Below are 27,983 nucleotides of genomic sequence, written 5' to 3' on the forward strand. Positions count from 1 at the left end.
TGAATAAGATCTGCCGTTGGACATCTTTTGAAGTAGAGAAATCACGGTACTTAAAAAAGGTAAATAATATTTAAATTAGAGCCCAGAACACAGAACAGCAGACAAAAATGACTAAGGGGTCTGGTTTTCACGATGCTGGACAAGCGGAACATGTAACCTGTACTAGTTCAGGGCCAGTATTTGTTTATCTACCGTGTCTCTGAGAAAACTTTGCCAAGAACCGTACACAATGATGCTATATTCTAAATTAATCTCCATTGTTAAATAAGCACATTTTTTCACCATAAACAATGTGGCTCAAGAACATTTTTTATATTGTTTTTCTAATAATAATAGTAAAAAAAACAACTTCAACAACTATAGTACTCGAATTAGAATGAGTAACTCATTACCCGTGGGCCAGAAGACTATTGCACCACTAGTGTGTTCCTATCTCATCATATCTTTCTCTGTTCCTTTACATTGCTGACGACGTTCAAGAATATAAAGATAAAAATAAATACATTTGTCAATAACAGTGGAAAGATTAATAGGTGGCAGCTTAGTAGATGCCAAATTAATGGAAGAGGGGGAAAAAATATATAAGGGTCAAATAAAAAAATGTGGTACAGATAGCAGTGGCTCAACCGATTTCAAGGAGATCGAGGTTCATTTTAAATTAGTTATTTCCAAAAACATTAATCTCTGAATAGTTTAAAAAAATATTCAGTTGAATGACCTGGAAACAATAAGAACAACATAATTATGGAAAATAGCTGCTTACTGTACTAATTTAATTAAGGTGTAAAAGTTTAGGGTTAATTTACTGTTAACTTTTTACATATTATTCTGGAAAAAACACTCTTAAACCATTCAGGTTATGCATAGTAAATAAATAAATTTACATAGGAGAGTAATTAAAAAATATAGGGCTATATGTGGAGTTAATTTATTATAACTGTATGTGGGTGGTGAAAAAAAAGTGAAACTGTGTTACCGGAAGTTCCTTGTCATTCTCCACGAGAACTGTACAGCAGTCAAACAGAATTGAGAACTGGAAATACCGTTCCAGTCTGAATAACCACCAGTGATTTTGATTGTGTGTTGTGTTATTGATTTCCATTCTTGTGTGTCTACTATTTGAATACAAAAATTCATATTAGTGAAAAAAAATAAAATCAATTTGTATATCTTGATATTTTCCAGTGAGAAGTGATCATGTACTTTAGATAGCCATTACTGTAGCTCTAAGTAATAAAGATTATATTATGTTTCCTCTTGTCATGCTCCGTATATTTATGTACACATTTAAAGGTAATTGTTTTGGCTCATATCAAACAGTGATTAATTGTTTCTACCATTTTGCATTGTACTTGATACTACTGTAAAGCATTGTTTTATTTTGATATGTATTCTCATTGAAAAACAGTACTTTATAATCCAACGAGAAACGCATATCAATTTTTGCATTCATGTTGTTTATATCACAATAAAATTGGATATTGTGATGTCATATTTTGATCACAATCAGTAGAGAGTGCTAAAAAATAACTTAAGTAATAAAAATCTGTCAGCTGAGAGGTGCCCATCTCAACTCTGTCCGATGTTTTCACGTGTCACAATTCGATCAAGGTTAAGTGACATTTGCTCCATGCATATTAATTTGGAAATTATCACACATTCTTTTACAGATGTTAAAATATTTTAAGTAAGAAATCCCCACACTGTAATACAAAGGTAAAATTACACAAGTTAATGTGTTTACAGTTAAAGCCAGCAGTGGTGGTGCGCGTACACACGAGATGCGTCTCTCCGAATTCAGACTGAAAAAAAATTGGCTAATTCTGAACTAGAGAGGGTCCCACTTGCTTTCTTGAAACAGATATGTTATCCCTTTTGCATTCGAAGAGTTCATCTTTTACGGTTACTAAATAATAATTTCTACCGGTCTAGTCGAGTGTAGACGCGTCCTTGTCGGGAATGCTGTTAAGTAAACTCTGCCAGTAGAAGAGAGGCGGTCCTCGTGAGAAACAGTATTTCTGCTCCAATGGTTCACCCTCCGTCCACGTAGTACATCAGGTAAAAGTTTACACATCTCGTCTTTGTTGGTCTGACTGCAACAACCAGAAAACACATGTGTGACCACATTGTAATTATAAAACTGTTTATTGTACAGTATAATAAGGAGATGAAAATCAAAGAGCATTCAATTTTGAATAATCAACAGGTGCAAATATAAGTAGTAGTATTGATATTATTCAACAAATAAATTTTAAATCAACATCTTAAACTTTGATTTAGTATTCTTCCTGAGAAAATGATGACGTAAATCTTAAATATTTCATTGGGGTTAGCGGAAATGTTGTCATTAATAATATGAATACTGGCTACGCCCCTTCTAGATTTAAAAAATCTGTATATTGAAAACTTCACTAACTAAAACAGCAGCATTTGTCTGCCTATTGTTTTACTAGGATCTTCTATGATAAATCTACTGGAAATTACATTTCACATATATACCATAACTAAAGTATCAACAGAAGGTATATTTTTCTCACGAATTAACAAAAATGGACAGCCCTGTTGATTTTATGTTTCCATATTAGGTGCATTATTTTCAGCATTTACATAAAAAAAAAAAAAAAAAAAAAAACAGAAACAAAAACGTTCTTTAACATGTCTCATTTCCTGAGTGGACTCATTTAACATACCAGTAATCTGTGTGCAAGGGTGCCGACTTCTCAAAAATTATTTATGGGGCTCAACACGGAAAGGATTTGGTTAAACAGAAAACAAAACGGTTGGGGGAGGGGTAAAGAATGTGTTGGCTAAAAACACATTTTATGCATTTATTAAGACCATTTACTGTTACATTATAAGTTTATATACGATTTTTGACTTTTATTTTTAAAAGTTATTGATAATTTGTAATAATAAAGAGGAATGGAAAATCATTATTTTTAAACCAAAATCCTGTATGCAATATTTTGATGTAAAAATTAAGGATTTGTAAATAGAATAATACTTGTAAAATTAACACAAGAAATTAAATAATCAATTATTTCAAGCCAAGTTTTTGGCATTCCGAAGAGACTTTTGCTACGATAATTTTTAATATTTTATCTACTTTTGGTTATTTTAATCAAGAGGATGCTTCTCTTTTCACAGCCCAGAAAAAATCATTACTGAGACATATACATCACATTTTTTTTTTTGCTTGTGATTTTGTCTTGCGCATTATTAAGAGAGTACCCAATGTTGGCGGGCAGTCAACTAATAAGCATCTGGGGCAAATTTCTGAATATCCGATTTTGGACATCCATTTTATTTTATAACCCAAATGCCTCCGGCCATTTGACTTCAGAGCAATCGTCTGTTCCAAGTTGCTAGAAGTTAAAAAAAAAAACAATTATATATATTTATATATAGGCAGCCATGACAAGACATTTTACTATTGTACAAATATATATTATATTGCATTGCAGTTTTCATTTTCATTTCCAAACTCTTCATCATATCATACTGCATCAATTTTATTTGGACGCAACTTTTATTTGTACCTTCTTTATGAGGCATGAGTGTTTTTCATGAGCACGAAACCTTTCCAGAGCATTTGGAGAACACAACAAATATATACAAAATGATTATCACTTACCCATCACATCACATGATTATTGTGACTCTTATATGTTCAACTATATTTGCATTAACAATCTAATATCCTAATGAAATAAAACATTATAAAGTTGCGTATTTTTTATTATGATGTGAGATTACTAAAAATAAGAATTATTCACTGAAGTAGTTAAACCTACAACCACAATAAAAATATTAAAATTTTACCACTTTTTTATGTAAACGTTCACTTGAAACATGGCCTTAACATGAGGACTAATATATGCACGAGGTATAGCTTACGCTATGTTTAGAATTGTTTTGCAGTAAATTTTCAGTAAAACTAAGTAACAAAAAATATTATATTATAATCAAGTTTACAAAAAATTCAAAAATTAGAGTTAAAAATGCAATAATTACCCAATGTAGGTGACTGTTCTTCGTTCACTGACCATTGTACATCTAGCAGCCTGAAATTAAAAAAATACACAATTATCTTTTTGATTTTATCATGATCAATGTATATTACAATTTAAATATGTATTTACTTTTATGCCTAGGTATATAAATGTCTGGAATCAGTTTGGATAAAGAAGGAAACAGTACTGTTGTAACTGGTATTATTCATGAGGTCTATACTTTTTTACTGTAAATTAATGTTAATAATAACTCAAAATTTCTGCTTTGTTGTTAGACAAACAGGCTGTTAACCCTAAAACTGGTGGTGTCTGCTCCTGTACTGGCACCCTTTTTTTAGCAGTTTGTAAGAATTACATTGAACTGTTGTATACCTCTCAAAACTCTTCAAATATACAACTTATTATACATAATTGTTTTCAGAATATTCGAAAATAATAATGATAAAATTATACTCATTAATATTTTCTTATTCTCAAAAAAAAGTTTGATGTTTGAATGCGCTTGATATGAATTTTTTAAATATTATATAACTTTGCACTATCTTATCATATATACATATGAAAGATTTATAAAACTCCAAAATACACAAAAGAAGCACGATTTTATCGCTACCCAAATGTAAATAGTTTTAGTGGCTTTACTTAAAAATGTTTTACTTTTTTTAGCAATTTTTTAACTTTAGTTTTAAATCTACTAACATTGTATTTTTGCAATTTCTGTACAATTGCTTCACAACACTGAAATTCAACCATATATGACTTATTATCAGTTTCCTGGAAAACTAAAGGAATAATAATACTCGCTTATTATTGTTGCTTATTACATTATATACAATAACCGATTTCGGAAGCGACTGCTTACTGCAATATATACAGGGCCCGGATCCAGGGAGGAGCAGGGGGGGCATGTGACCCGGGTGCCGAGTTAGGGGGGGTGCCGCGCCGGGCGCCAAATGATGGGATGAGGCCACCATAAAAAAAACATTTACCATTTCTACTGTCAAGTGTCAATAGCACAATATAGTCTACGTACATACAATTTCTTACTTCAGTAAACTATATTTGTGCAAACCAAAAGAACATAGGCCTAGTAAGAAATATCTTTAAAGCGGCAGGGTATTTTCATAATTAAGGCTGTGGGTTGGCAACATTGTCTACGGCTTGACTAGGACTAGAAAGCGCAAGCGCAAGTCTCCCGCTCCCGCCCCTGACTAGTGACTCGTGAGTGTTCCCGCTTGACGTGAGCGTGAACTTTTGATGAGTTTTAGGTTAGATTTCATGTCGCAGTTGTATGAATATTCTACCTGTGACTAACATAGATCAACATGTCGAAAAAACCATCCAGGGTGTTTCCACAAAAAGAAAGCTAAAGCAAGACAACAAGAGGCCGCGAAATCGTCAACTTTAATGTCATCATGGTTGCAAAATATCAAGGACCAAGTTAACTAATTTTTGTTGTATTTTTAATTTGTTAAGATTCATTTTGAGTACAAAACAGTTATAGGCTATAGCGGCATAATAACAACAAACTTCAGTTTTAATGTTAAAAATAGTGGTTATAGATCATTAATTGTAAATATAGTTTTAGTTTATAGATATTTTATAGATTCGTTGCCTGAATGAAAATCCTCTCCCGTTCACATTCGTCGGCCGACGCCCACCACACCTTGCGTAGCATAAACACATTTAAATATTCAGAACTAAATACATTAAAAAACATATACATAAAATGCTTCTTTCACTTACTTTCTATGCTATTATTAACGATAGTTTTAATACGGTAACATACGTACTAAAATGTTAACAATACATTGATTGTAATAATATCCCCTTGGCCCTTACTACTAAAACAATTAATATATCGAATAGGCTGTAGGCTAGTACTGTAATAGTATCCCAATTAAGATAGCATGTTTTTTAGCATTATTGGCACTATTTAACAACATTATATTTTTGTAACGTTTTTAGTTAGGCCTACATGATTTATAAAACGTTACACAATGTAATAATTTGTTTATGTTGTACATGTAACCTACTTAAAAAATTAAAATGTTTGGTCATGTGTGCATTTATGTCTGTTGCTTACAGACGAAGCCGAACTTGAAGCAACGAGAAATAAACTGTCTGTTCAAGAGGATGCGGTGGGAGAAGAAAACGCTGGAGGAGAAGATCTCATGGACGTTTGTGCAGAGGAAGAAGACAACAATGACTTTATTTGTGAAAAACCACATACTTCGCATGCTACTGATTTTTGGGCCTCTTCTACGTCATTTCAAGAAGCCGTTTTTTCAGTTTCAGACTCAAAAGGGCCTAACCATGAAGAACAGGAGAGTGAATGTGAGTACAATTTTAATTTTAATGACCCTGGAACTTGGCCAACTCAGCTTAGTGACAAACAAATATGTTACATCATACAAAGGAGATGTGGAAAACGATGATCATAATCCTGATTTGAGTAAAAGCGGTAGGGAGGGCCGAAACCTTACAAAAGATTGGTTTTACAAAATTTTGAAAAATGGTTCAAAGGTCAAAAGATCTTATTTGGCTTACAGCGAGACAATGAATGCTTTGTACTGTGTTCCATGCAGGCTTTTTCGTCATTTGAACACAGAACATGAATCAACAATTTCGTTTTTAGCAAGAAAGGAGGGATTCACAAATTGGAAAAAACTCAGTGACAAATTGCCAGAACATGAAAACTCCCAGTACCATAAGAAAACCTTTGTTTCAATGGAAAGCATTAGAAACATCACTTGGTAAAGGAGAGGGATCGACAAGGAGTTTGCAGGATCAGATAAAAAAGGAGGAATCCCACTGGAGAGAAGTACTACGCTGTATATTAGATGCTGTCTTATTTTTTGGGCAAAACAGGGTAGTGCATTCAGAGGGACAAACGAAACTTGTAACTTTGCAGATCCAAATAGTGGAAAATTTCTCAACACTATAGATTTAATTTCCCACTATAATGAGACCTTGCGTGAGCATATTGGTCGCCATAAGAAAGGGCAGCTCAGCTATTTTTCTCACACAGTAACAAGATGAGTTTCAGCAAATGCAATTAGAGAAGACATAATTCAGGACATAAAAAAAGATAAATATTTTTCATTGATTTTCGACTGTACCCCTGATGTAAGTAAAAATGAACAAATGACTGAAGTCATTCGTTACATTAAATATACTGACGAAGGGCCAGAGGTATGTGAAAGCTTTTTAGATTTTTTTACTGTGAGTGAAAAAACATGCGAGGGGCTTTTTGAAAGCATTGCTAAAAAGCTCAAAGAAGATGGTCTAGACTTGATGTTTTGCAGGGGCCAGTCGTATGACAACGGAGCAAACATGGCTGGGAAATACAAGGGTGTCCAGTCAAGGATTGTGCAAGAGAACAAACTGGCCTACTTTGTCCCATGCTCAGCCCATTCCTTAAATTTAGTTGGGGTTCATTCAGCAGAGGCCTGTGTTGAAGCACAATCGTATTTTGGTATTATAAACAGCCTCTACAACTTCTTTCATGGCTCTACATCAAGGTGGGAAGTTTTAAAACAACATGTTCCCCTTTCGTTAAAATCAGAAAGTAAAACAAGATGGTCAGCAAGGATTGATTCTGTGGAGGTTATTTATAAACATATGGACAAAGTGCTCTCTTCTCTTGAAGACTTAACTACCCATGAGTTCTCATCTCCTGAAACAAGAGCTGAAGCTAAATCGCTACTTAAAAACATGAAAAGGTTTGAATATGTTATTATGACATGCTTTTTGGTATTCAGTCCTCAAGAAAATTGATAGAGTTAGCAAGTTTCTACAAAGAGAGGACACAACAGTAGACAATGCTGCAAGAAACATACAAGGTCTTCTAAATGTATTATCTTCAACTAGGGATTTAACTGTTTCAGAGGCAATTGATGAGGCAACATTTTTAGCTAATAATATGGACATAACAGCAGAGTACAAGGAAACAAGAAAGAGAAAGAAAAAGAAAATGACAGGAGACACACATGAAGATGATGGGCCAAATTTTACTGAAGAAGAAGAAAAGCTTTTCAAAAGATCACTTTTTCAAATATGTGATAGAATTATTAGTGAGCTAACTAACAGATATGATGCGTTAAAAATCATTGCTGATAAGTTTAATTTTTTGTGTGGGGATCAAATAAAAAAAATGGATGTTAAAACTTTGAAAAGTAAAGCAAAAGAATTAGCTACAACATATGCCAGTGACTTAAATGAAGAAGAGCTTGTGAATGAAATAGAGAGTTTTAAATTTCATGCCTTAAATATGGAAGATGGATTGGAAGACGCAACAGCAGCATCTTTGCTCAAAATATTGCATAAGAGCAAGTTGAAAGAGGGTTATCCAAACATATATGTAGCTCTTAAAATCTTTCTAACGCTTCCAGTCTCTGTAGCATCTGGAGAGAGAAGTTTCAGCAAATTGAAGCTTATAAAAACCTATTTAAGAAATTCTATGAAACAGCAAAGACTAACTAGTTTAAGCATTGTATCAATTGAACATGAAAGGGCTTCTTTGATTTATTTTGATCAGATAATTAACACATTTGCAGCAAAGAAGGCTCGGAAGATAAAGATTCTATAATTGTTAGTATTGTTTTTTTCTAAAACAATTGTATTGTTTTGGATTCATGTAAAATTGTAAAATAGACATTTCTATTTCATTAAAATAACACTTTCTTCAACCTAAGTTTTATTTTATTTCAACCCCATATACAAAGCATATAGTAGTAAAACTTATGGTAAATAGTTTAGTATCGGGGGGGGGGGGGGGGCGCCAAAAGTCAAGCTTGCCCCCCCTAGAAGAAATGATAGATCCGGCCCTGAATATATATATGGCAGTTACTAGTTGGAGGGTTAACCCATTGTTGATCACTGATTAACTAATTCAACACATTAGCCGGGTTAGCATCTCGGTGATGAGTTCAGGTTGCAAAAAACAATTTATATCAAATTTATTCCCTATTAGTTTTAATTATGTTTTGTAGACAGTGTGAGCGTGTCATTACTATCTAGTGAATGTTTTTAACAATGATCCTTCTTCAGTTTTCTCAAACACGTTTGTAAATATTCTGTAGATTTGCAGTTCTATGCAGAAGTTGAAGAGACAGCTGAATTAATTCTCTATGTAGCGTTACTGATATATTATTGTTACTGGAACACGTGTGACCAAACAAATCAACTTGCAACGGATTGAATCATTCAAAAACCTTTTTTTTACAATGCAGTGTGCAATAATTTAGTCAGTAAACATTTTCAATGGTAGCTAATAAAATTCTACAACAAACGAATAATGAAAGCATGACAGTTCATGCACTGATTGCAAATCATAAATGGTCTATAGTTAATGAATAACCAACTGTACAGTAACAATGCTAGAGTTAAATGTTTGAAAAGGCTGAAACTAATTTTCTAGAGTTAAATGTGTCTGTGATACATTGTATATAATCAGCAGTTCATACATATTTTAACAGGGACAAACAATTTGTCTTTCATACTGGAACATATTCTTTACAACTTTTGAACTTGTACTTTGAAATGATTTTGCAGGACTTGGTAGTGAGGCAAACAGAGTACGGGAACTCCACATATTCACAGCTGCTACCATTTTTCTAAGGCTTCAATTTTATCTTTCGCTTGAGGAAACTTATGCCCACTAATATATTTTTCAAATAATGTAACTACTTGTACTGAACCAAATGTTTGAGTACAAAGTAGAAAACATTTCTTGAAAGTTACAAAATTGTTGATGTATCTGTCAACTGTGTATATTTTTGAAAGCGTTATCCCAGACAATTCCATCAAAGTAATTGAAATTGTCTTTTATATAACAATGGATATAAAATATACACATAATCAAAAACTCAGTTGATTGTGGAACAGAGATCAGATTCTGAATCTGCCTCACGATCAAAAGATCAAAAACTCAGTGTACCGAACATAGATGCATATCACCTCCAAATTAGTAACAAGCAGTGGGAAACAAGAAAGGCTTTGTTTTGAGAGACTTTGTTTCTCATCTAGACCAAAGACCAAGAGAACTAAAATCTACGACTCCTGTCTTGTTTCCGTGAACCGTGGTGAGAAGGTGAAGTCATTGATGGTGCACAAATATAATTTCTATGTGAATGTACACAATTTTTACATCATAAATTAAACAATAACCTGCACATTCCTCTTGACAAATTTCTTTACCAATGTTATCGTTCATAAACTGTTTATACAACTAAGAGTTACAATCCATTTACACCATACCTATCGTTTTATGGAAAATTACCAGTATTAGAGGGTTAAAAAATCTCAAATTTAAGGCAACAAACACGGGTATGAAATGAATATTTAGCCTTGCACTTCACAACTGATATTAAAGCAATGCTTGCGATTCTCATAACTCATATAATGCAGATCAACACTTACAAGGATGTCACCCTCTGAGATAGACACCTGGTTGGCTACCGGGTAGAACATCTGGGGTAAACAGAGGGTCCTTCTTGCCGATCAGTGTCCAGTGATGTCTGCCACGGCTGTCAGTTGTCACCAGGTACCCTGAGACGACCTTACCTAAGAACAGAGAACACAGCTTATTGTGAGCTTTCTTACTGACATGAACAGAGAACATCATCTTATTGTGAGCTTTCTTACTGACATGAACAGAGAAACATCATCTTATTGTGAGCTTTCTTACTGACATGAGCAGAGAACATCATCTTATTGTGAGCTTTTTTACTGACATGAACTCAGAACATCATCTTATTGTGAGCTTTCTTACTGACATGAACAGAGAACATCATCTTATTGTGAGCTTTCTTACTGACATGAACAGAGAAACATCATCTTATTGTGAGCTTTCTTACTGACATGAACAGAGAACATCATCTTATTGTGAGCTTTTTTACTGACATGAACTCAGAACATCATCTTATTGTGAGCTTTTCTTACTGTCATGAATTTAGAATCAGCTTATTGTGAGCTTTCTTACTGACATGAATAGAGAACATCAGCTTATTATGAGCTTCCTTACTGTCATGAATTTAGAATCAGCTTATTGAGAGTTTTTCTTATTGACATGAACAGAGAACATTAGCTTATATTGTAAGCTTTCTTACTGACATCACACCATCTTAGGATCTTAAAAATCACTTACATTAATGTACTTCTTACTTTAAGTGTAATGAAACTTATTTAATCAGGCCAAAATTTGCTCAATAAACCTATTAATATCTTATATGACTTATAGATAATGCAAAAAGAAAAAGAGTATTTGCTAAAATACTCCAACAGAGATTACTTGTTGTATGCGTGATTAACTGATACTCACTGTATCAGTGATAATTTCGGGTGTTATTTTTGAAATTTATTACAACAATTACCACATGCAACTTTTTCATTAATTACAGAAACAGTCACAATTGATCCTTCAACAGCAGCCATCATTAATCCAAATCTCTTGTAACACTATCTTCTAATATAGTGCTACCATATGTGTGTGTAAGACTAGCTTACAGGAGTGCTCTTGCGAATATTTGAATAGGTAGCTAGCTATACGATAGAATATAATGAGCAATAAATGAAATTGAAAGAAATATTACAGTACCTTTGCACAATGTAAGGTTGCACACATAATTATGCAAGTTTTATATATCTTTGCAGCTGTATTTTTTCTCCGGTAGAAAGCAGTGAGATGTAAACACCCTTCCTATACATGCTACCTCTCACTTTATTGCATTTCCAGTTAAACTCAGGCCTCAATTTACCCCCAAAATAATTCATATTTTAAAATTTTTATAAAATATTCACAGAAAGAAATTTGATCTACTTACCGAGGGAATGAGTGTGTGTTCGGAAAGCGAAGGGGTGTATGGTTTTGTTTTCCGAGATGGCACAGGCAGTCTCCATGTGTTCTGTGGTCATAGGTGGGATCATGCCTGCTGTGCCCAACAAGTACACTCCAGCCAGTTTGGACTGTCTGTCAACATTACAATACAACACGTGATACATACGTAACTTATACATGATATGAGTAACCACGTTATTGTACAGGTATACAGTGTATGTGTGGTACATGTTACACATAAAAGTTACTAGGTCTTGTGATCATCATATTTTAATAACAGATAACGAAGGTGTATATTTGAATTATTAAATAAAAAAACCTGTTTCACACAAATTGAAAATTTTGCTTCAAGTAAACTAAGATCAGATTATATACTAAGTGTCAGGTGCACAATTGAGATATAAACAAGATGAGACAATGAGAATGTGAATTCACTTGGATAACACTATATTTTTATACCTTGTAATCTAGGTGTTTCTGATTTACAAACTATGTAAATTGCTCGTTTTGAGCTTTTTTGTTGTCGATATGTTTTGGATCTCTTCAGATGGGTATGACTCCAGATTCCAAATGCTGCACTATGAGGAAGGTGAAATTCAACATTCATATTGAATTAACCCTTTCCACCATAGCAATGTTGTTATATACAAATATGTTATAACATTATTTTACTTTATGAAATAATAAAAAGGAAATCTAAAGGAAATAAACAATCATGTGAAATATTAAATGAAAACTAAAAATATTTATTAGATTAAAAAATTGATCACAGAGACATAAATTCTTTCAAATAGATGTTATCAGTTCAAAGCCGAATGTTGTGTGAATACCCATAAGATACTAGAGTATAAGGTCATGGGTTACTGCACCCGTCACAATGATAACTCTGCTATTAGCATTACAAACAAAAAATTTAAAGATAACAGTTTTAGATGAAAGTAGGCCTTGCAGTCAAACTAGGCAACAGCAACGTCAAATGTTAACTATTAGAAAATCATACCTATATCATAGTAAACACATCATTATAATAACAATTAATATAGCTACTGGCCTGAAATACTTTATGTAAGTTCATAATAACTAAATGAAACATAAATAAAAATGTGCAATAATTTACATTCACAAATTTTTTAAGGGTTTTTTTTTATTCCTGTAATATTTTTTATACACCATTTTACAATAGTCATATTTAAACAAAACTTAACAAACAAAAAAAAGCATTGAGCTTAATTATTACCAAGTTATTAATTGAAAACTTAATAAATATTTATTTTCTATTTAATAATATAACTCTAAAGTTAAAAATATTGTATTTTGGTAAACTTGAATACTAATCTTATATATTTATAAAAGACTAAAATTTGCCAAATCTTTGTAAAGTATCTATTATTCCAGACCCAGACATTACCGCAACTAGAATACAATCTGGATCATCAACCACACAGCTCAATTATATAGGCTTCTCAACACATATAGCTGAAATTACTCTGCAGAAATCTCAACAGCAGAGGGAGAACAGACTAGTAGAAGGGCATGAATCTACTACAAATCTTCTCACACAACCATTATAAATGACTCCCACAACTCAGAAACAGGTCAAATTTGTAATCTGCAGCCTAAAATATAAATGATTTAGTAGTGATGATGAGTATTCAACCAAAATTGTGCTGAAGAATTATAATTAATCTGACACTACAATTATAACTAAATCGTTTGCACGGGGTTATTTTCCCTCTGCACTGAAAATCCCTAGAATATATACCCCAAACTCCAAAAAGGACCACCATCAGAACATGGAAATTACAGACTAATGGTTATCTTAAACAACATAACTTGATTTCTGACTGCCAGCATGGGATTTGGAAACTGAGATCAACAAACACTGCTATCATCAGGCTAGTCGAGACCATCGTTAACAAAACTGATGATAAAAAGTTGACATGGTACCAGACAACATCAGAAACCTATTAGGGAAACTCAAGAAATAACTTCAAGATTTTCTAGTGAAAAGACCAGTATACACTCTGGAAGAGTTCCTGAAAAACACCAAGTAGTAGACAGTTAATTTAAACGTTGTTTGTTTATGCCATTGTTACTGTACTTGGTTTATTTTGATTGAATTGATTAATATAAATAATGACTCTGCTATTAGCGTTCAAGAAATGAAAAATATTATAAAACATTTAGGCTAGAGTTTGTTAATTTTCACTTTAATGATTTATTATTGTTACTTAATATTGGAGCATTAACGTTTTTAGTAGTTTTTTATTATAACACTAATGTTATGTTTAATTATGGTTTAGTTATATGTTTAATGTAGTTTAGATTATTTATTCTGCTACCAATTGACAGTATAATATGAAACAGTAAATCAATATTTACAACCTAAAAGAGTGTTTGATTGTACAAACAAAAAAGAAAGAATAAATTAATAACTTAGCTATATTTAATTGTCAGAATATTTCATCATGCAGGTTATTTTTGAGTTTTTAGTTTTCTGACCCATTTTTAGTATTATTGCTTGATGTAAGCATTCTTAATCGTAAAACAGTTAAACAACAGTTTACATTAATTTTGACACAATACACAAATAACAGACTACATGAATAGTACAAGTTAGGCTAGACAAACACAGCAGCACATTGCTTGACTTGGTAAAAGAAGCTATTTGTTATTTAAGTTCCTGTTAGATGTTTTGGTAATCAGTTTTTACCTTAACTTGTGTTGCCTCCTTAAATAGAATAATATGGAGAACAAAGGAATTTCGCTATCTCATTCTCAGTCCTATTGTATTCATTACACTGCTAAAGCAATGACAGTTTGGTTATGTTATAACCTCACTTTGTACACTTATTTATTTATTTATTTATTTTTATTTATTTATTTATTTTCCAACGGCAGCAGCCAATTTACAAATACAAACATAGATAGTAGATACAGCGGAAAATAAAATTAATACGAACAGATGAAAAATCTACATAAAGTAATAAAATAGGTATCATACAAAATTTGATAATAAATAATTAGTATTCAAAGATGTAACAGTTATAAATATCCAAAACATAACAAAAAATAAAAATAGATTAACAAACAACAATAATTATTCAAGTATGGAGCGAACATAGATAAATTGTGCTAATAAATTAAAATATAATATATAACATTTAACAAATAACAGTGAAATTAAATAAATACAACATATAATACAATGAACATGCACTTAACACAGATTAAAGCTAACTACTGTAGGTCTTAATCACTAGTCCCTCACAGAAAGAAGAGAGAAGGCCTGCCGGCGAACCTGGTGAAGTCCATCGAAGAACAGGTCACACCCAGACGCAACCTGATTTCCCAGGCGAATAAACCTTGCGAAAGGACTGTTGAAGTCGAAGTTAGTTGAGTGGTATCTTCGACCCAGCAGATCTCGAGATCTTGTGTTTGCCGGAACTCTGAGGTCGATTTCAGCTAGGAGATCTGGAGAGTTCATGCGACCATTTACTATCTTCCAGAGAAGGACAACATCAGCCACGTCACGTCGCAGGGCAAGAGGTGACAAGTTCAGATTGCCGGACAGTTCCTCCACAGGCACATCAAGATAGGCAAAGCCCAGCCGGACACCAATCAAGCGAAGAAAACGCCTTTGTAGAGCCTCCAGTCTTGTCCTATTGCCAACAGTGTAAGGCGACCACACGGGACTTGCATATTCCACAAGCTGTCTCACAAGGGAACAATACAGAGAGCGACAGAGCAGAAGGGTTGTCGATGCCTCTGGAGAATCTTGCTATGAAACCAAGCATCTTGTTTGCTTTGCTACTGATGTGGTCTATATGTCCAGAAAATCCCATGTCGCTGGCAAATATAACGCCTAGGTCTTTTATACACTGGGACCGTGGAATGGATGTACCAAAAATGGAGTATACGTATATGACTGGATATTTGATGCGGTGATAAGTTATACAAGAGCACTTACTGGGATTTACAGACATGTTATTCCTGACACACCAATCCTCAATTCCGGAAAGGCTATTTTGAATTTCTTGAGAGTCTTCTGGTGTAGACACAGCGATGAAAATCTTCAGGTCGTCAGCAAATTGTAAGGCCTTTACAGTTAATTTGTCTAGTAGGTCATTGACAAAGACATTGAAGAGGCAAGGTCCCAGCAAAGAACCTTGTGGAACTCCTGAAGAAGGTGAGAACTGAGTGGAAGTGGCGGAACCAATCCTCACGACCAGAGAACGTTTTTGAAGATAACTAGAAATCCATGACAAAAGAGGTTCAGCCACTCCGTAACCCAGCAACTTAGACACAAGAATTGTGTGGTCGACCTTGTCGAAGGCTTTTGCCATATCGATGTAGGCTGTATCAACTTGGTAGTTCTTGCGAAAAGCAGACAAAACATATTCTTGAAAGAGCAGGAGGTTGGAGACAGTAGACTTGCCCTTCATAAAACCATGTTGGGAAGGATGGATTATTTTGGATAGAAAAGGATTCAGTCTATCTACCACGATACTTTCAAAAACTTTGCCAATTGCCGGCAGAATAGTGATTGGACGGTAGTTCCGTATGTCGCTGGGATCTTTTGCTTTATGTAAAGGAATGATGAAGCCCAACTTTAAAGAGCTAGGGAAGATTCCTTTGTTAAGTGATTCATTGAACAACACTGTGAGGGGTTCAGCTAAGAGAGATCGGCAGTGATGAAGCATAGATGGCGGTATATTGTCAATTCCAGCTCCCTTTGTAGTGTCCAGGTTCTTAAGCTTGCTGAGAACTTCTTCTGTTGAGGTTGTTATGACACAAAGAGAATCGAAGACGGGATAGCTAAAGCTAGGTGAAACTCGTAACGAGGGAGAGTAGACTGAGTTGAAATAACTGGAGAACAGCTGACAAATGCTTGTTGTGTCACTGGCCACTTCATCATCTAAATGCAGACTAGATGGCATATCAGGAGTATTTCTTTGAGCTTTAACTAGTCCCCAGAAAGCTCGTGGATTAGAAGATATGTTTGATTGAACATTGGACAAATATCGAATGTGGCATTCACGAGACAGCGACCTACAAGCATCTCTCAGCCTCGAGAACTCATAATAATGGGCAAGATTGAAACTTCTCTTGAAACGTGCATGCGCAGCTTTCTTTTCGATAATGCATTTTTTTAGGTCATTATTAAAACCACCTAGGGAAGCGTGAGATACCAAATTTCTTCAACGGACTTTGCATTTTTGACGATTTTCTCTAAGGAACTTTCCAGAATGTCGAACTTTTCATCAACTGAGATCGGCTGGTGAATAAATCCCATATCTGCCTCCTGTAGGGCTGTAAAAGCAGCTGGGAGGTCACATTTCCCCAAGTTGTAGCCGCTGTAGCTGTTGTCATAAGTAGAGGGCATATAGCACTCAAGAGTAAGGGACAGAGGAGGATGATGAATTTCAGGTTTAATCAACCAATCATTAGCTTAACTTATCATGTAACTTAAGCATGTAACTTATCTGTTACATACAACATGTATTACTTAATAATTATTTAAATAATAAAACTAGTGTGCTAATAATAAACCATGCGTAAAACTGGCAGAAGTTTATAAAGAAACCCCTTGAATTCATAATAGCCAGTTAAAAAATATTTGTACTATAACTTACGGCCGTTCCGTGTAGTACAGAAATACCCCAGAATCATCTGTACTGCCATCTGAAACAATAATAATACAATGAATTCTGTAACAGATTTTTACTGAAATAAAATGTAAAATTTAATAAAACACATTTATCCATCCTGTTGTTACCGTAGAGAATAAATTATGTTTAACCTTTGATTACATTTGCTACACACACAACAGTATAATTAAAGGATTAACTAATTGTTTATTCTTACTTCAAGGTAAAATAACTAAACAACTGGTTATGACATAACAAAGTGAGGAAGGCAATAGTTTTTATCAGATTATGTTAATAGAAGATTCAATTTCTTGTAAACTTTGGTTTCTTACAAGAAGTATAGAGAAAAAAACTGTTTTACTGGCTAAAATATTGAGCCTGGAATTATTTTTATTTAGAATTTAAACTATGAGGATTGTTTGGTATGTCGATTATTTTGACATCTGGTTGTTACTGAGGCATATTACTGAGAGAATAAAGATCATTCCGTCAATTACGTGTCACAACAAACAGCTCTCCTAGTCATTAATAAGTCCTTGCTGTTAAAAAACTGTGCAACCAGTAGAGATTTCAAACAACTCTCCTAGTCATTAATAAGTCCTTGCTGTTAAAAACTATGCAACCAGTAGAGATTTCAAACAATCTCCTAGTCATTAATAAGTCATTGCTGTTAAAGACTGTGCAACCAGTAGAGATTTATCTTATATTGTGCTCTGAATAAGAAGTATATTTTTTCTATCTACAGTAATAAGCTGACAATGAATAACCAAAGCATTGAATAGATTAGGGAAAATTTTAGGTTACTATTACAGATTTTTTTAAATTTTTTGTTATTTCACTTGTACCTAAACTTAAAAAAATATTTCCATTTGTTTTTACTGTTGGCTAATAATGTGTAAACACTACATAACCTAACTTTTAAGAAGAAAGAAACATCCTGTATTTGGTGATAACATAGAAATAGTGTGTAGCATTAACACTAGAAAAATTAATGCCTTCTTCAATAGTGAAAACTCGTTTAACATCAGAAAAATAATGGTATAGATGCATTGGTTTGGATGTAAAATACATTTCTTTTTTAAACCAGTTTAAAAAGAGGTGGCAGGTGATATACCATTTTACAATTATTTTTGAAATTGTGAGATTTATGCCTTCATCAAAAATTTCTGCCGTTTTTGCTGTTACTTGAAACGCTGAGAGACCATTTTTCATGTCCATTAAGATATGATAATCAACTCAAAGATTGTGAAATGCCCATCTTCTCTGTTTCGTTGATCCTGTCAACAAGTTCATCACTCACCACTGATGGCCTGCCACTTCTTTCTTCATTGTGGGCGTTTTTTTGTTAAACAAATGAACCCATTCATGTACACTCCCTTCGTCCATAAAGTTTGGCCCATAAATGGCACAAAGTTCCCTATGAATACCTGCCATTGAATATTGTTTTGCTGTAAAAAACCTAATTAAACTACACACTTTGCATTTGGCAGGAAACTCGATTGCGGGACACATTTTGCAAAGCTATAGATAATAGACATGCACTCATATGACCTTCTATAAACCTTCATAAAATTATATGTATATATAGTAATAGTTTAAGCTATACTTAATAATTTTATATATAAGCTATTAATAAGTTATATGCCAAGTTCATAAAGGTTCTGAGCAATTAATTAAATGTATAATATTATTAACTGCCTTTTAAACTTATTGAACAGACTGATTAACTGAGGCATTGATTCTTACCTTTGAACTTGTCTATGGTAGCATAGTGCACCTGTAGTACAAGGTATTGGATGGGTGAATGCCCTCCGACCTTGAAGCCCACATCCTGCGGTAACTCAAGCTTAGGAGCATCTCTGGCCCAGGCATACAGAATCTGTACATACAGACTACATCAGATATGGAAAATACTGAATCTCTTTGATACTTTCTACATCTATCCATAGAAAATATTTGAAGAGAAAATTATGTTTTATACAACAAACATAGTAAGTTCTAAAACAATCTTTTTTTTATGCACTGTATAAACATATAATTTGAGACATCCAAAAGTATGTCACTGCAGAAGTACAACTCTCTATTGGCCCTAGACCTGCAAGTGTTCTTATTACCTTTTTTTGGAGTACTAATATCTTGTTAAGATTATGCTGAGATGTTCCTCCCCACACTGATATGCTATATTTAATATGGGATTCAAAAACAGCATGGTATGTTGTCTTCACTGCTTCCAGTCCTCCTATCCACTTAATTTTTCTCAATGCTTATATTTTATTTTCAAGTTTTTTTGGATATACTGTTTGTATGATCAGTCCAGTGAAGATCTCTATAAATTATTATGCCTAATAGCTTTGATTGGTTTTGATAATATGTTTTGGATATTATGAATGTGTTAATGTATTATGGTAAAATTGATTAATGTGGTCTTTGATGGGTTCATTGATAGGTAATTTTGCAGGCAGTAATGTTTTGTATGCTGATATAACAATGTCCTTATGCAGGCCAAGTGCAGTGTAATTTTGTATAGGAAGGGTTTGTCCATTTATAGTTTTCTGCAGTTTAACAATATGTTAGCGTCCCTCAAGATAGCTAGCTTTTCCTTAAACTCCCAGTGTTTATAGTTACCTTAGAATCAGCAAATGCCCTAAGCAGTCGAAGGCCTTACTGTAATCTAAAAGGACTGCTGGTAAATAATGATTGTCTTGAAGGTGGTCGATTACATATTCAACTAAGCTTGTAATATGGCACTTATGGTAGATTTTTCTTTGAGAAAACCATATTGACTTTTTGCTATGAGATCATAGTGCTCAAGGTGAGTTAGCATTTTTTAGACTAAAATATTCTCTTCAACTTATGAAAAGGTGGGGATCAGTGAGATAGGGAGATAGTTTTCTGTTTTAGTTGTAAAACCTTCTTGTGTTTTGGAGTCTTAGGAAGTTTCAAACGAGATGGGAACTGACTGATACTGAATGATTTATTTATTAAATCACAAGTGGAACTGCTAACCATAGCAGAGTGGTGGAGTGGTGTTCCTAGAGTGTACTATAGTAAACTGAGTACCATCTTTCTGTAGCAAATGTAGCTTGTAAGTTGTCAAGGTTTTTTGCTTGTTTATTATAAAACTGTGAATTTATAAAAAGTTTGGGTTTGTGTATTGCATTTCAGTATTCTAACAAAGACCAAGATATTTTACCCGATAATGGGGTTTGAACTCCGAAACTGGTAGTTGTACCAGGTACAAACTAGAACTGGTCAGATATAATGCACATAATCTACTTTTATTAATTGATTCAGTTCTGGAGCCATTACCAAAAATAAACATAATAGCCTAAACCTGTGACAGCTGCAATGTTCAAACAAAATTTGTAAAAAAGTGAACTTTTAAATAAAGATAGACGTACCGTGGATCCAGATTCACAGACAGATGCGGTCTCATATGATTCTTGCTCTGAAGTAGAGGCCATTTCTCCACAATTCCTGCCACAATGAGATGTTACACGTTAAGAGAGCTGCATGAGAACTCAGATCAGTGACATCTGTGGTTAGAATTTAAATATGTTTTATACTGTGTTGTGTTAGCCAATTTTCATTTTTAAAATATACATAACAAATATAAATGATTTTGTAGTCTTATTGTCAATATACATGTATATTATTTTATAAACTAATAGTTTTTCTGTTACCCTAAAAAAATAGTTGTCACTACAGGAATATATGAATGGACTTCCTCAAGGATCTTTTCTTTGTACTTAATTTTTTCTTAATATTTATTACACTGGGGTGTCCTTGGAATTTTTACTGGAAGAAGAACTAGCATCTATTTAAATGAATATAACAAGCACATAACATTACAAGAAAAATGTTTAATGATCCTTTTCCTTAATATTTTTTTTATGAAGCTTCAAAAACATGTTTTAGAAAAAAGTGGTGACTGAGGGTAAACATTTTGGCCATGAAGACAAAAAATTACTGTTTCAAACACTTAAAATTTGCTTGTTTTAACCCTTGTGAATTTTTGACGAGATATTTCGTCACACAGTGGCACGGTGACAAACTCAACTCAGCTCGTCAGAGCCTACAAATAGTTATAATAATGGCTGGTGGATTATAGTACTGTGTTTTCAAGGCAACTTAGTAATTATACCATTTTCCAGCATCTGTGTTACTTTACAAGTGTCTACAATCCTGACTATGACTCATAGCGTGAACCTGAGAGTGTTAACAACAATCCACATTTAGTTAAGCTTATAATATTATCCATTTAATAGCCCTAATCATGTGTTGTGATGTTGTGTAATCGTCTGATATTTTCAAGAAGTATACATAAAAATATCAGTAAAAGTCTTATACTGTTGTACAATATATTTGAACCAAAATGTATTTAATTTTAACGCAAGGCTAAAGAAAAGTATGAGTAAGAACACTGAGAATTTGTATCCGCTGAGTCACACTCAAACAATTCAATCTACAATGGCTGAAAAAGTGATAACAATAGAGAACAACATTGTGAGAAACTAATAAAAAAAACTCAATTGTTGTTTCTTTGTTAAAGTTTGTTATTCACGAAGGATGATTTATTTAATAGGATAACAGGATTGTGGACTGTTATTGTCAGTGTTATATGTTACAAAAATATGTAACTCCCATATATTCTTAAACTAACCTTTTGTTGAAACATAAAATGGTGAAAAATGTTTGTAGCTTTGTTATCCTTTTCAATGTTATTATGTTCATCATCAGAGATAAAGTTGACTTAAAAACTAGAGTTAAGGTTTATTACATATTATTTTACTGCTGTTTTCCAGTATGGTATTGATTTTTTTAGAAAATCCGTTTACAGTAATAAACTTTTAAAATTAAAAATATTAACAGAACAATTTTATTTATAACAATTATATGTACATTTGTTATCGTTAATGAGCCATTAAAATTATGAAAATTGATGATGCTGGAGAGTGGTAACAATCACACATATAATCCAGAATAACGTAGGAACTCACCATACAGGTTTGTTACTACCAGGCTTTGTGCAACCATACAGCAGCATGTGATGGGCTGTATTCATGGTAGCATTTGGTTCAAACCCCACTGAAACATAAAAATTACTTCGTTCAATGTAATAAAATATTCATTGCAATAAACAAATTAACATCTTCCTACTTTTTTAAATAAGTGAATTCTTACAGTCTTTAGATAAAAACACTGCACTATTCTGATTTTGTTTGATTAGTCAAAGGCTTTTGATTTTTGACCACACCCTGTACTTATTAACCAAATTAAAACATTTGAGGTTTTCTAAGGCAGTTACTTCTTGGATGAGATTTTATCTTGTTAGTAGACAACAGTGTGTGACCGTACCGAGGGTGCCATATCTGATTGGAAAACTGTTTTTTGTGGTGTACCACAAGGATCTGTACTTGGACCGTTTAATTACACATATGCTAAGTAGTACAGTATAGTACTTCTGTACGTTAGTTATTAACCTGAGGAAAAGATCAGATTGCAGATCTTGAAATATACATTACAACATTTAATGAATGATAACATTGAACACAACAACACTGAATGATTGTTCTACATTTTGTAATATATAACGATGGCAAATGTCTAAAATTATATTTTCCTTTCAAATCTTCCATCATCAAACTAACTTTAAACAGAGAAGAACAACATGCCAACAACTCATATTGATTGACAACTTGTCATCTCAGCTGAACATGCAAAACAAACTTTACACTAATGTCAGAACAAATGAAAATCTCCAAGATGAACTTAAAACACTTGTACACAATCGCGACTTTTACAGAAATTCCATTACAAATCAGATTACTCATATCAGCTTACTTATTTTTACAACTTTCATGATAGTACAGAGAATTAGTTCAAATAAAAAATTTTAGATTTTATCCATACAAGACTATTTAATATTGTTTAAAAAAGAAGAGCTGGTCTGATATAGCTAACAATTCACATTTTAATTCACAGCTTTTTTGCTGACAAAAAAAGTGCCGACATGGCTTTCTAGATTGTATGAGTGTAAAGACAGAGATGCAGTTACAAAAAAAATGCTTTACCTTACTGCACACTGACAGGTATGACAGGTCATTTTAAAAACCAAGTGTCTGATCCATGGACTATGATACTGATAGGTTTGGCTGGGAAGAAACCGGAGTAGTATTAGCATAGCCACAGAAAAAATGCAATACATTGGCTAAATATCATACAGCCAGTCATGTAACCCCTTCGCCAAATTATTTTTTTTCTGGCTCCTGTACTCATTCTGCTTGTAGTGCCAGTTATAAGCAGGTAACAATTGTCTCTGTGTCAGAAAAATGTTCAGTGTTCAAAAAAAGCAGTGGGTGAACATCAAATTTTTTTCTAAATTTGGAAAATCTGCAAGTGAAACATTTGTAATTTTACGGTGTTGATTTTTTATCATAAACAAAAGTCTTTGAGTGGTTTAAACAATTTAAAGATAGCTGCGAAAACACACTGATTACACTTGCACTATGATGTTTACATGAGTGACGGTTAAGGGAAAATCTGTAATTAGTATTTAACAAGTTTTAAATTAAAATTTATGAAAAGAAACCGTGTTAATTTAAGTATAAGCAGTTAGTTGTTAAAACAGCACGCCGACATCCATGATATAACATTGAACGCTCAGCGTTGGCGGTCCTCGACTCTTTCACTCTGTGGTATTAGCTCGGGGTAGTGTACGTGTTAACATGTCTGTAGCTGTTACGGGGTTAAGCAAGATGATCACTATACAAGAAAAATGTATAATAACTATGTTGGTTCTCATATGAGTTTTGATAAATTTAATGAATTGTGTGATAAAATTTGGAAAGAAGATGATGAATTTTTAACTATAATCTAATTTCAAAACATAAAAATGGAAAATATATGAATAAACTCTCTAATACAATAAACATGTGATAAAATATTTTAATACAATAAACGTGTGATAAAATATTTTTTTATAGTCTTTGAAAGTAACAGAAAACAGTAAATTAGTGTTTAGTTTTTCACTTTCATGTTTTGGGTTTTAATACTTATTTTTTACAATTCACGCTTACATTTTCACGATTTATGGTTACCTTTCACCGTTACGTTTTCACAATTCAAAAGTTTTCTTAAATGGCGAACATACCTTCTGAAGAAACATAAATACTTGATCAAATTAAAAAGAAATTAAAGAATTTAAAGAACAAATTAAATTTGATGAAAAAGAACAAGAATTTATTTTTAAAATTAACCAATCTGTAACTTCTTCTAGTAAAAATGTTGAAGACGAAATTGAAATTTTTTAATCAAAATATTAAGGATTTGGGTGCAAAATTGCTAGACAAATTACAGATATTTCAATAACAGAAACAGAAAAGAATTTTAATTACCAAAATTACCATCTTTTACACTGTTTATGTATATATTACAATTGTTGAAGAACCTGCAGTAATTGATTCAGGAACAAGTTCTGGAACAACCGATATAATAATTATTGAAATCTGACAATAATATTTCTTTCAAGAGCAAAAGATAACAAATTTTGTTTGTATTGGAATTGAAAAAGTTTTATGATTTACCAGTGAATTTTGAAATTAATAATATAACTAGATGATTTCAAATATGAAGGAACTCAAGGTTTGTGGAGGTTATTAACAGAAGATTTAAAAAATTATTCTGACATTTTATGAAAATTTTTATTTTAATCTATAAAAATAATGATCCATTGACTAAAAATATCAAAATCAAGTAGAAGTAAAAAGTATATGAATTTAGTCAAACAAATTTGGGAAAAAAAATCAAATCAAAGGATCTGGAATAAGAAAATTCAGGGATAACAAAATAGAATAGACATATCGATGATTTAACAAACCTTGGCAGTATTACTAACTACATTATTTTATGGTCAAGTAAAAGCTGAAGCAACATAGTATTAATGGATAATAACTGTAATATACTTTCCATCAAGGCTAATATTGGTCTTATCAATCCCTAGTCTATTTGACCAAAGTTTCATAGCCTTTGAAGAAAATAATATTTAAGGTTGGTTCATACAACACTGGACTTGGAAAATGATAAGATTTTTTGTTCTCTTAGGACAAGAAGCTTAAAAATTGCATTTAGTCCTATAACGACCTCTGCGCTGCTTCTGGAGAGACAGGATATTCTGGATGGGCAAAGTTAGGGGGTAGGGACCGCCTCCTATCGAGATCCATGAGGAAGAATTTAGTGCACTAATCCCAAGTCATGTCCCTCCGGAAGAAGGGGAGGCCAGCTCTGAACCAGCCTCTCCAGTCAAAGCTTCCTAGCACATCTTCATGTCTAGGCTAGCAAGAACGTTTGTCACCTACGGAACAAACCTCACCAACTCCAACAGCCATCTCCCCGCAATAGACTAGACCCATCGAATTACCTTTGGCCATAGAATCTCAACATTTGTGGTTAGTGATGTGCCACTCCTGGACATCCATAAGTTTACCCTTTATTTATTATTAAAAAATAAATAAATAAAAAAAAATACCCAGATTTAAGTGACACATCAGTTTTTGTTGTGCACAGTGTGGGTTCAACTGGAAGGTATAAACCAGTCAGAAGAGGCCCCTGCTAGGTTAAATTGATTAGTTACGGAACATATTGCCAAATTACTACTTACCAATGTAGTAGTTGGTAGTGAAGTTGATTCTGATTGGAGTGCAAAGATATAGCTCCGGCTGTAAAAAATAAACATGTACTTTATCATTATTGTAATAATTTTATAAAATTAATTATATATCTCTAGCAATGCAATTCTATTCACTTATCATAATATTCCAAGCATTATTCTTACACCATCTAAGATTCAGGAGAATGTTATATTTTCTTTATCACCCTCATGGAACGGTTGTGATGAAATGCCCTGTTGGTGAATTAATAAGTTAAATCTGTCAATTTTAAATGAACTAGTTGTGGTTCAGTTTTGTCAGCCATATTTATGTAAACTTAAATTTGTTTACACAAATATTTCCCTTGTTAGAGGGAAATGAATGATACTACTTAAGGTAATCATACAATATGATTAACATTTATTTATAGTAATTAACTTTATAAACATCACTAAACATGTAAAAAAGTAAATAGCTACATATCAAAGTAGGAATCTACATATTACATCAATACTAAAATCTCATATCTTTGACTGTTAAAAAAAATGTACACAAATTTTAATTTTGATTTACTTTAGTGAAATGTCTGATGAATACAGCCTTGCTATTGAAAGACCTCGTGAAATTAAAGAGTATTTAATTATTTGTTTTTGTGTGTTTTTACACTTAGTGATGTTTACCAATTCAATAAACAATATAAGCTCCATCTTCAAGAATGGTAATTATGTTATTTTTCAAAGTTTTTAAATTACAAAAGTATTTGTGGGAAAGGCTTATTCATTTTCTTTCCAACAGTATCTGCAGTTTATTAAATCATAAACTGCAAATTTGTTTTATACATTTTCAATCTATGTTCTTGTGTATAAATTTTGTGAGATTTCTGTTTAAATATATTAAAAAAATTTCCTACAAAACATTTGGGAATTATTTTGGTGAACTCTGACTCTTTAACTGTACCATCGATAAGTTTGTTGTTTATTAGAAGAAGATTTTAATTTTTTTGTATTTTTCCACATTGAATGTTCTTTGAGGGATTAAAGATGAAATCTCATGTACAATCTATGAAGTTCATTTCATTGTAGTGGTAATGGATTTCTCAAAAAGTAATAATCTGAATTGCTGTGAATTGAAAATCTTCAACAGACAACACTATAGTTGAAGCTAAACAATAACATAGCATACCACATTCATTCCAGACACTATCAGAGGAGGAAGCTAATAAATTAGATGAACATTTTGATTAGAAATTACTAAATTGATAAATATATATTATAAATATTCTAATAAATATATAATATAATTAGCATCATAATAATAAATAAAATATAACAACACAATTATAACACTATAATCATAATAATAATACTATAATTATATATTATCATAATTAATAATAAGGTAAAGAAGATTAGAAAGAATTTTGTATTTTATTAGATCAAGATTATTAAGACGTACATTAAACTGTTAGTGAATTAAGAGATCTATGACTTTGACGTCTGTAATCTATCGATGACAGTTAAGTTACTTTTGTGATTTTTTTTTATTCCTGGTAAGTTATTGTTTATTTCTTTATTTATTTTTTGCCATTCTGATGGTTACAAAGTCAAGGAATGTGTAGTTTACAAGTAACACACACAGTCCTTATGTAGCCGATTCTGTTGCTTTTTACAATTAATAGTCTATTTTTATTGTATAAACTCGTATTTACAATTTAATACTAACTTATCTGTGAGGTATCGCTAGGTGTAGAAGAATATATGGAGAAAGTATGGGACATGAGGACTTACTTTTTTTAGGGTAAAGTTTCTTTTGTGGGTTATCTAAAATTATA

The 27,983-nt window shown here is 32.6% G+C and overlaps 1 protein-coding gene across 1 annotated transcript in view; it reads right to left on the minus strand.

The window, feature by feature from the left end:
* Positions 1-1,864: 1,864 nt before the first annotated feature.
* Positions 1,865-27,983, minus strand: part of LOC124370943 (peptidylglycine alpha-hydroxylating monooxygenase-like) — a 36,935-nt gene continuing 10,816 nt past the window's right edge. The window contains 12 exon segments of the mRNA XM_046829250.1: positions 1,865-2,039; positions 2,041-2,067; positions 2,069-2,093; positions 4,015-4,064; positions 10,437-10,493; positions 10,495-10,580; positions 11,840-11,985; positions 17,490-17,538; positions 19,251-19,383; positions 20,906-20,981; positions 22,505-22,592; positions 26,164-26,221. Of these exon segments, the coding sequence (XP_046685206.1) occupies positions 1,929-2,039; positions 2,041-2,067; positions 2,069-2,093; positions 4,015-4,064; positions 10,437-10,493; positions 10,495-10,580; positions 11,840-11,985; positions 17,490-17,538; positions 19,251-19,383; positions 20,906-20,981; positions 22,505-22,592; positions 26,164-26,221 (906 nt within the window). The 3' untranslated portion in view covers positions 1,865-1,928.

The sequence above is a fragment of the Homalodisca vitripennis genome, unplaced genomic scaffold (assembly GCF_021130785.1).
Source record: "Homalodisca vitripennis isolate AUS2020 unplaced genomic scaffold, UT_GWSS_2.1 ScUCBcl_689;HRSCAF=3240, whole genome shotgun sequence".
NCBI classification, from domain to species: domain Eukaryota; kingdom Metazoa; phylum Arthropoda; class Insecta; order Hemiptera; family Cicadellidae; genus Homalodisca; species Homalodisca vitripennis.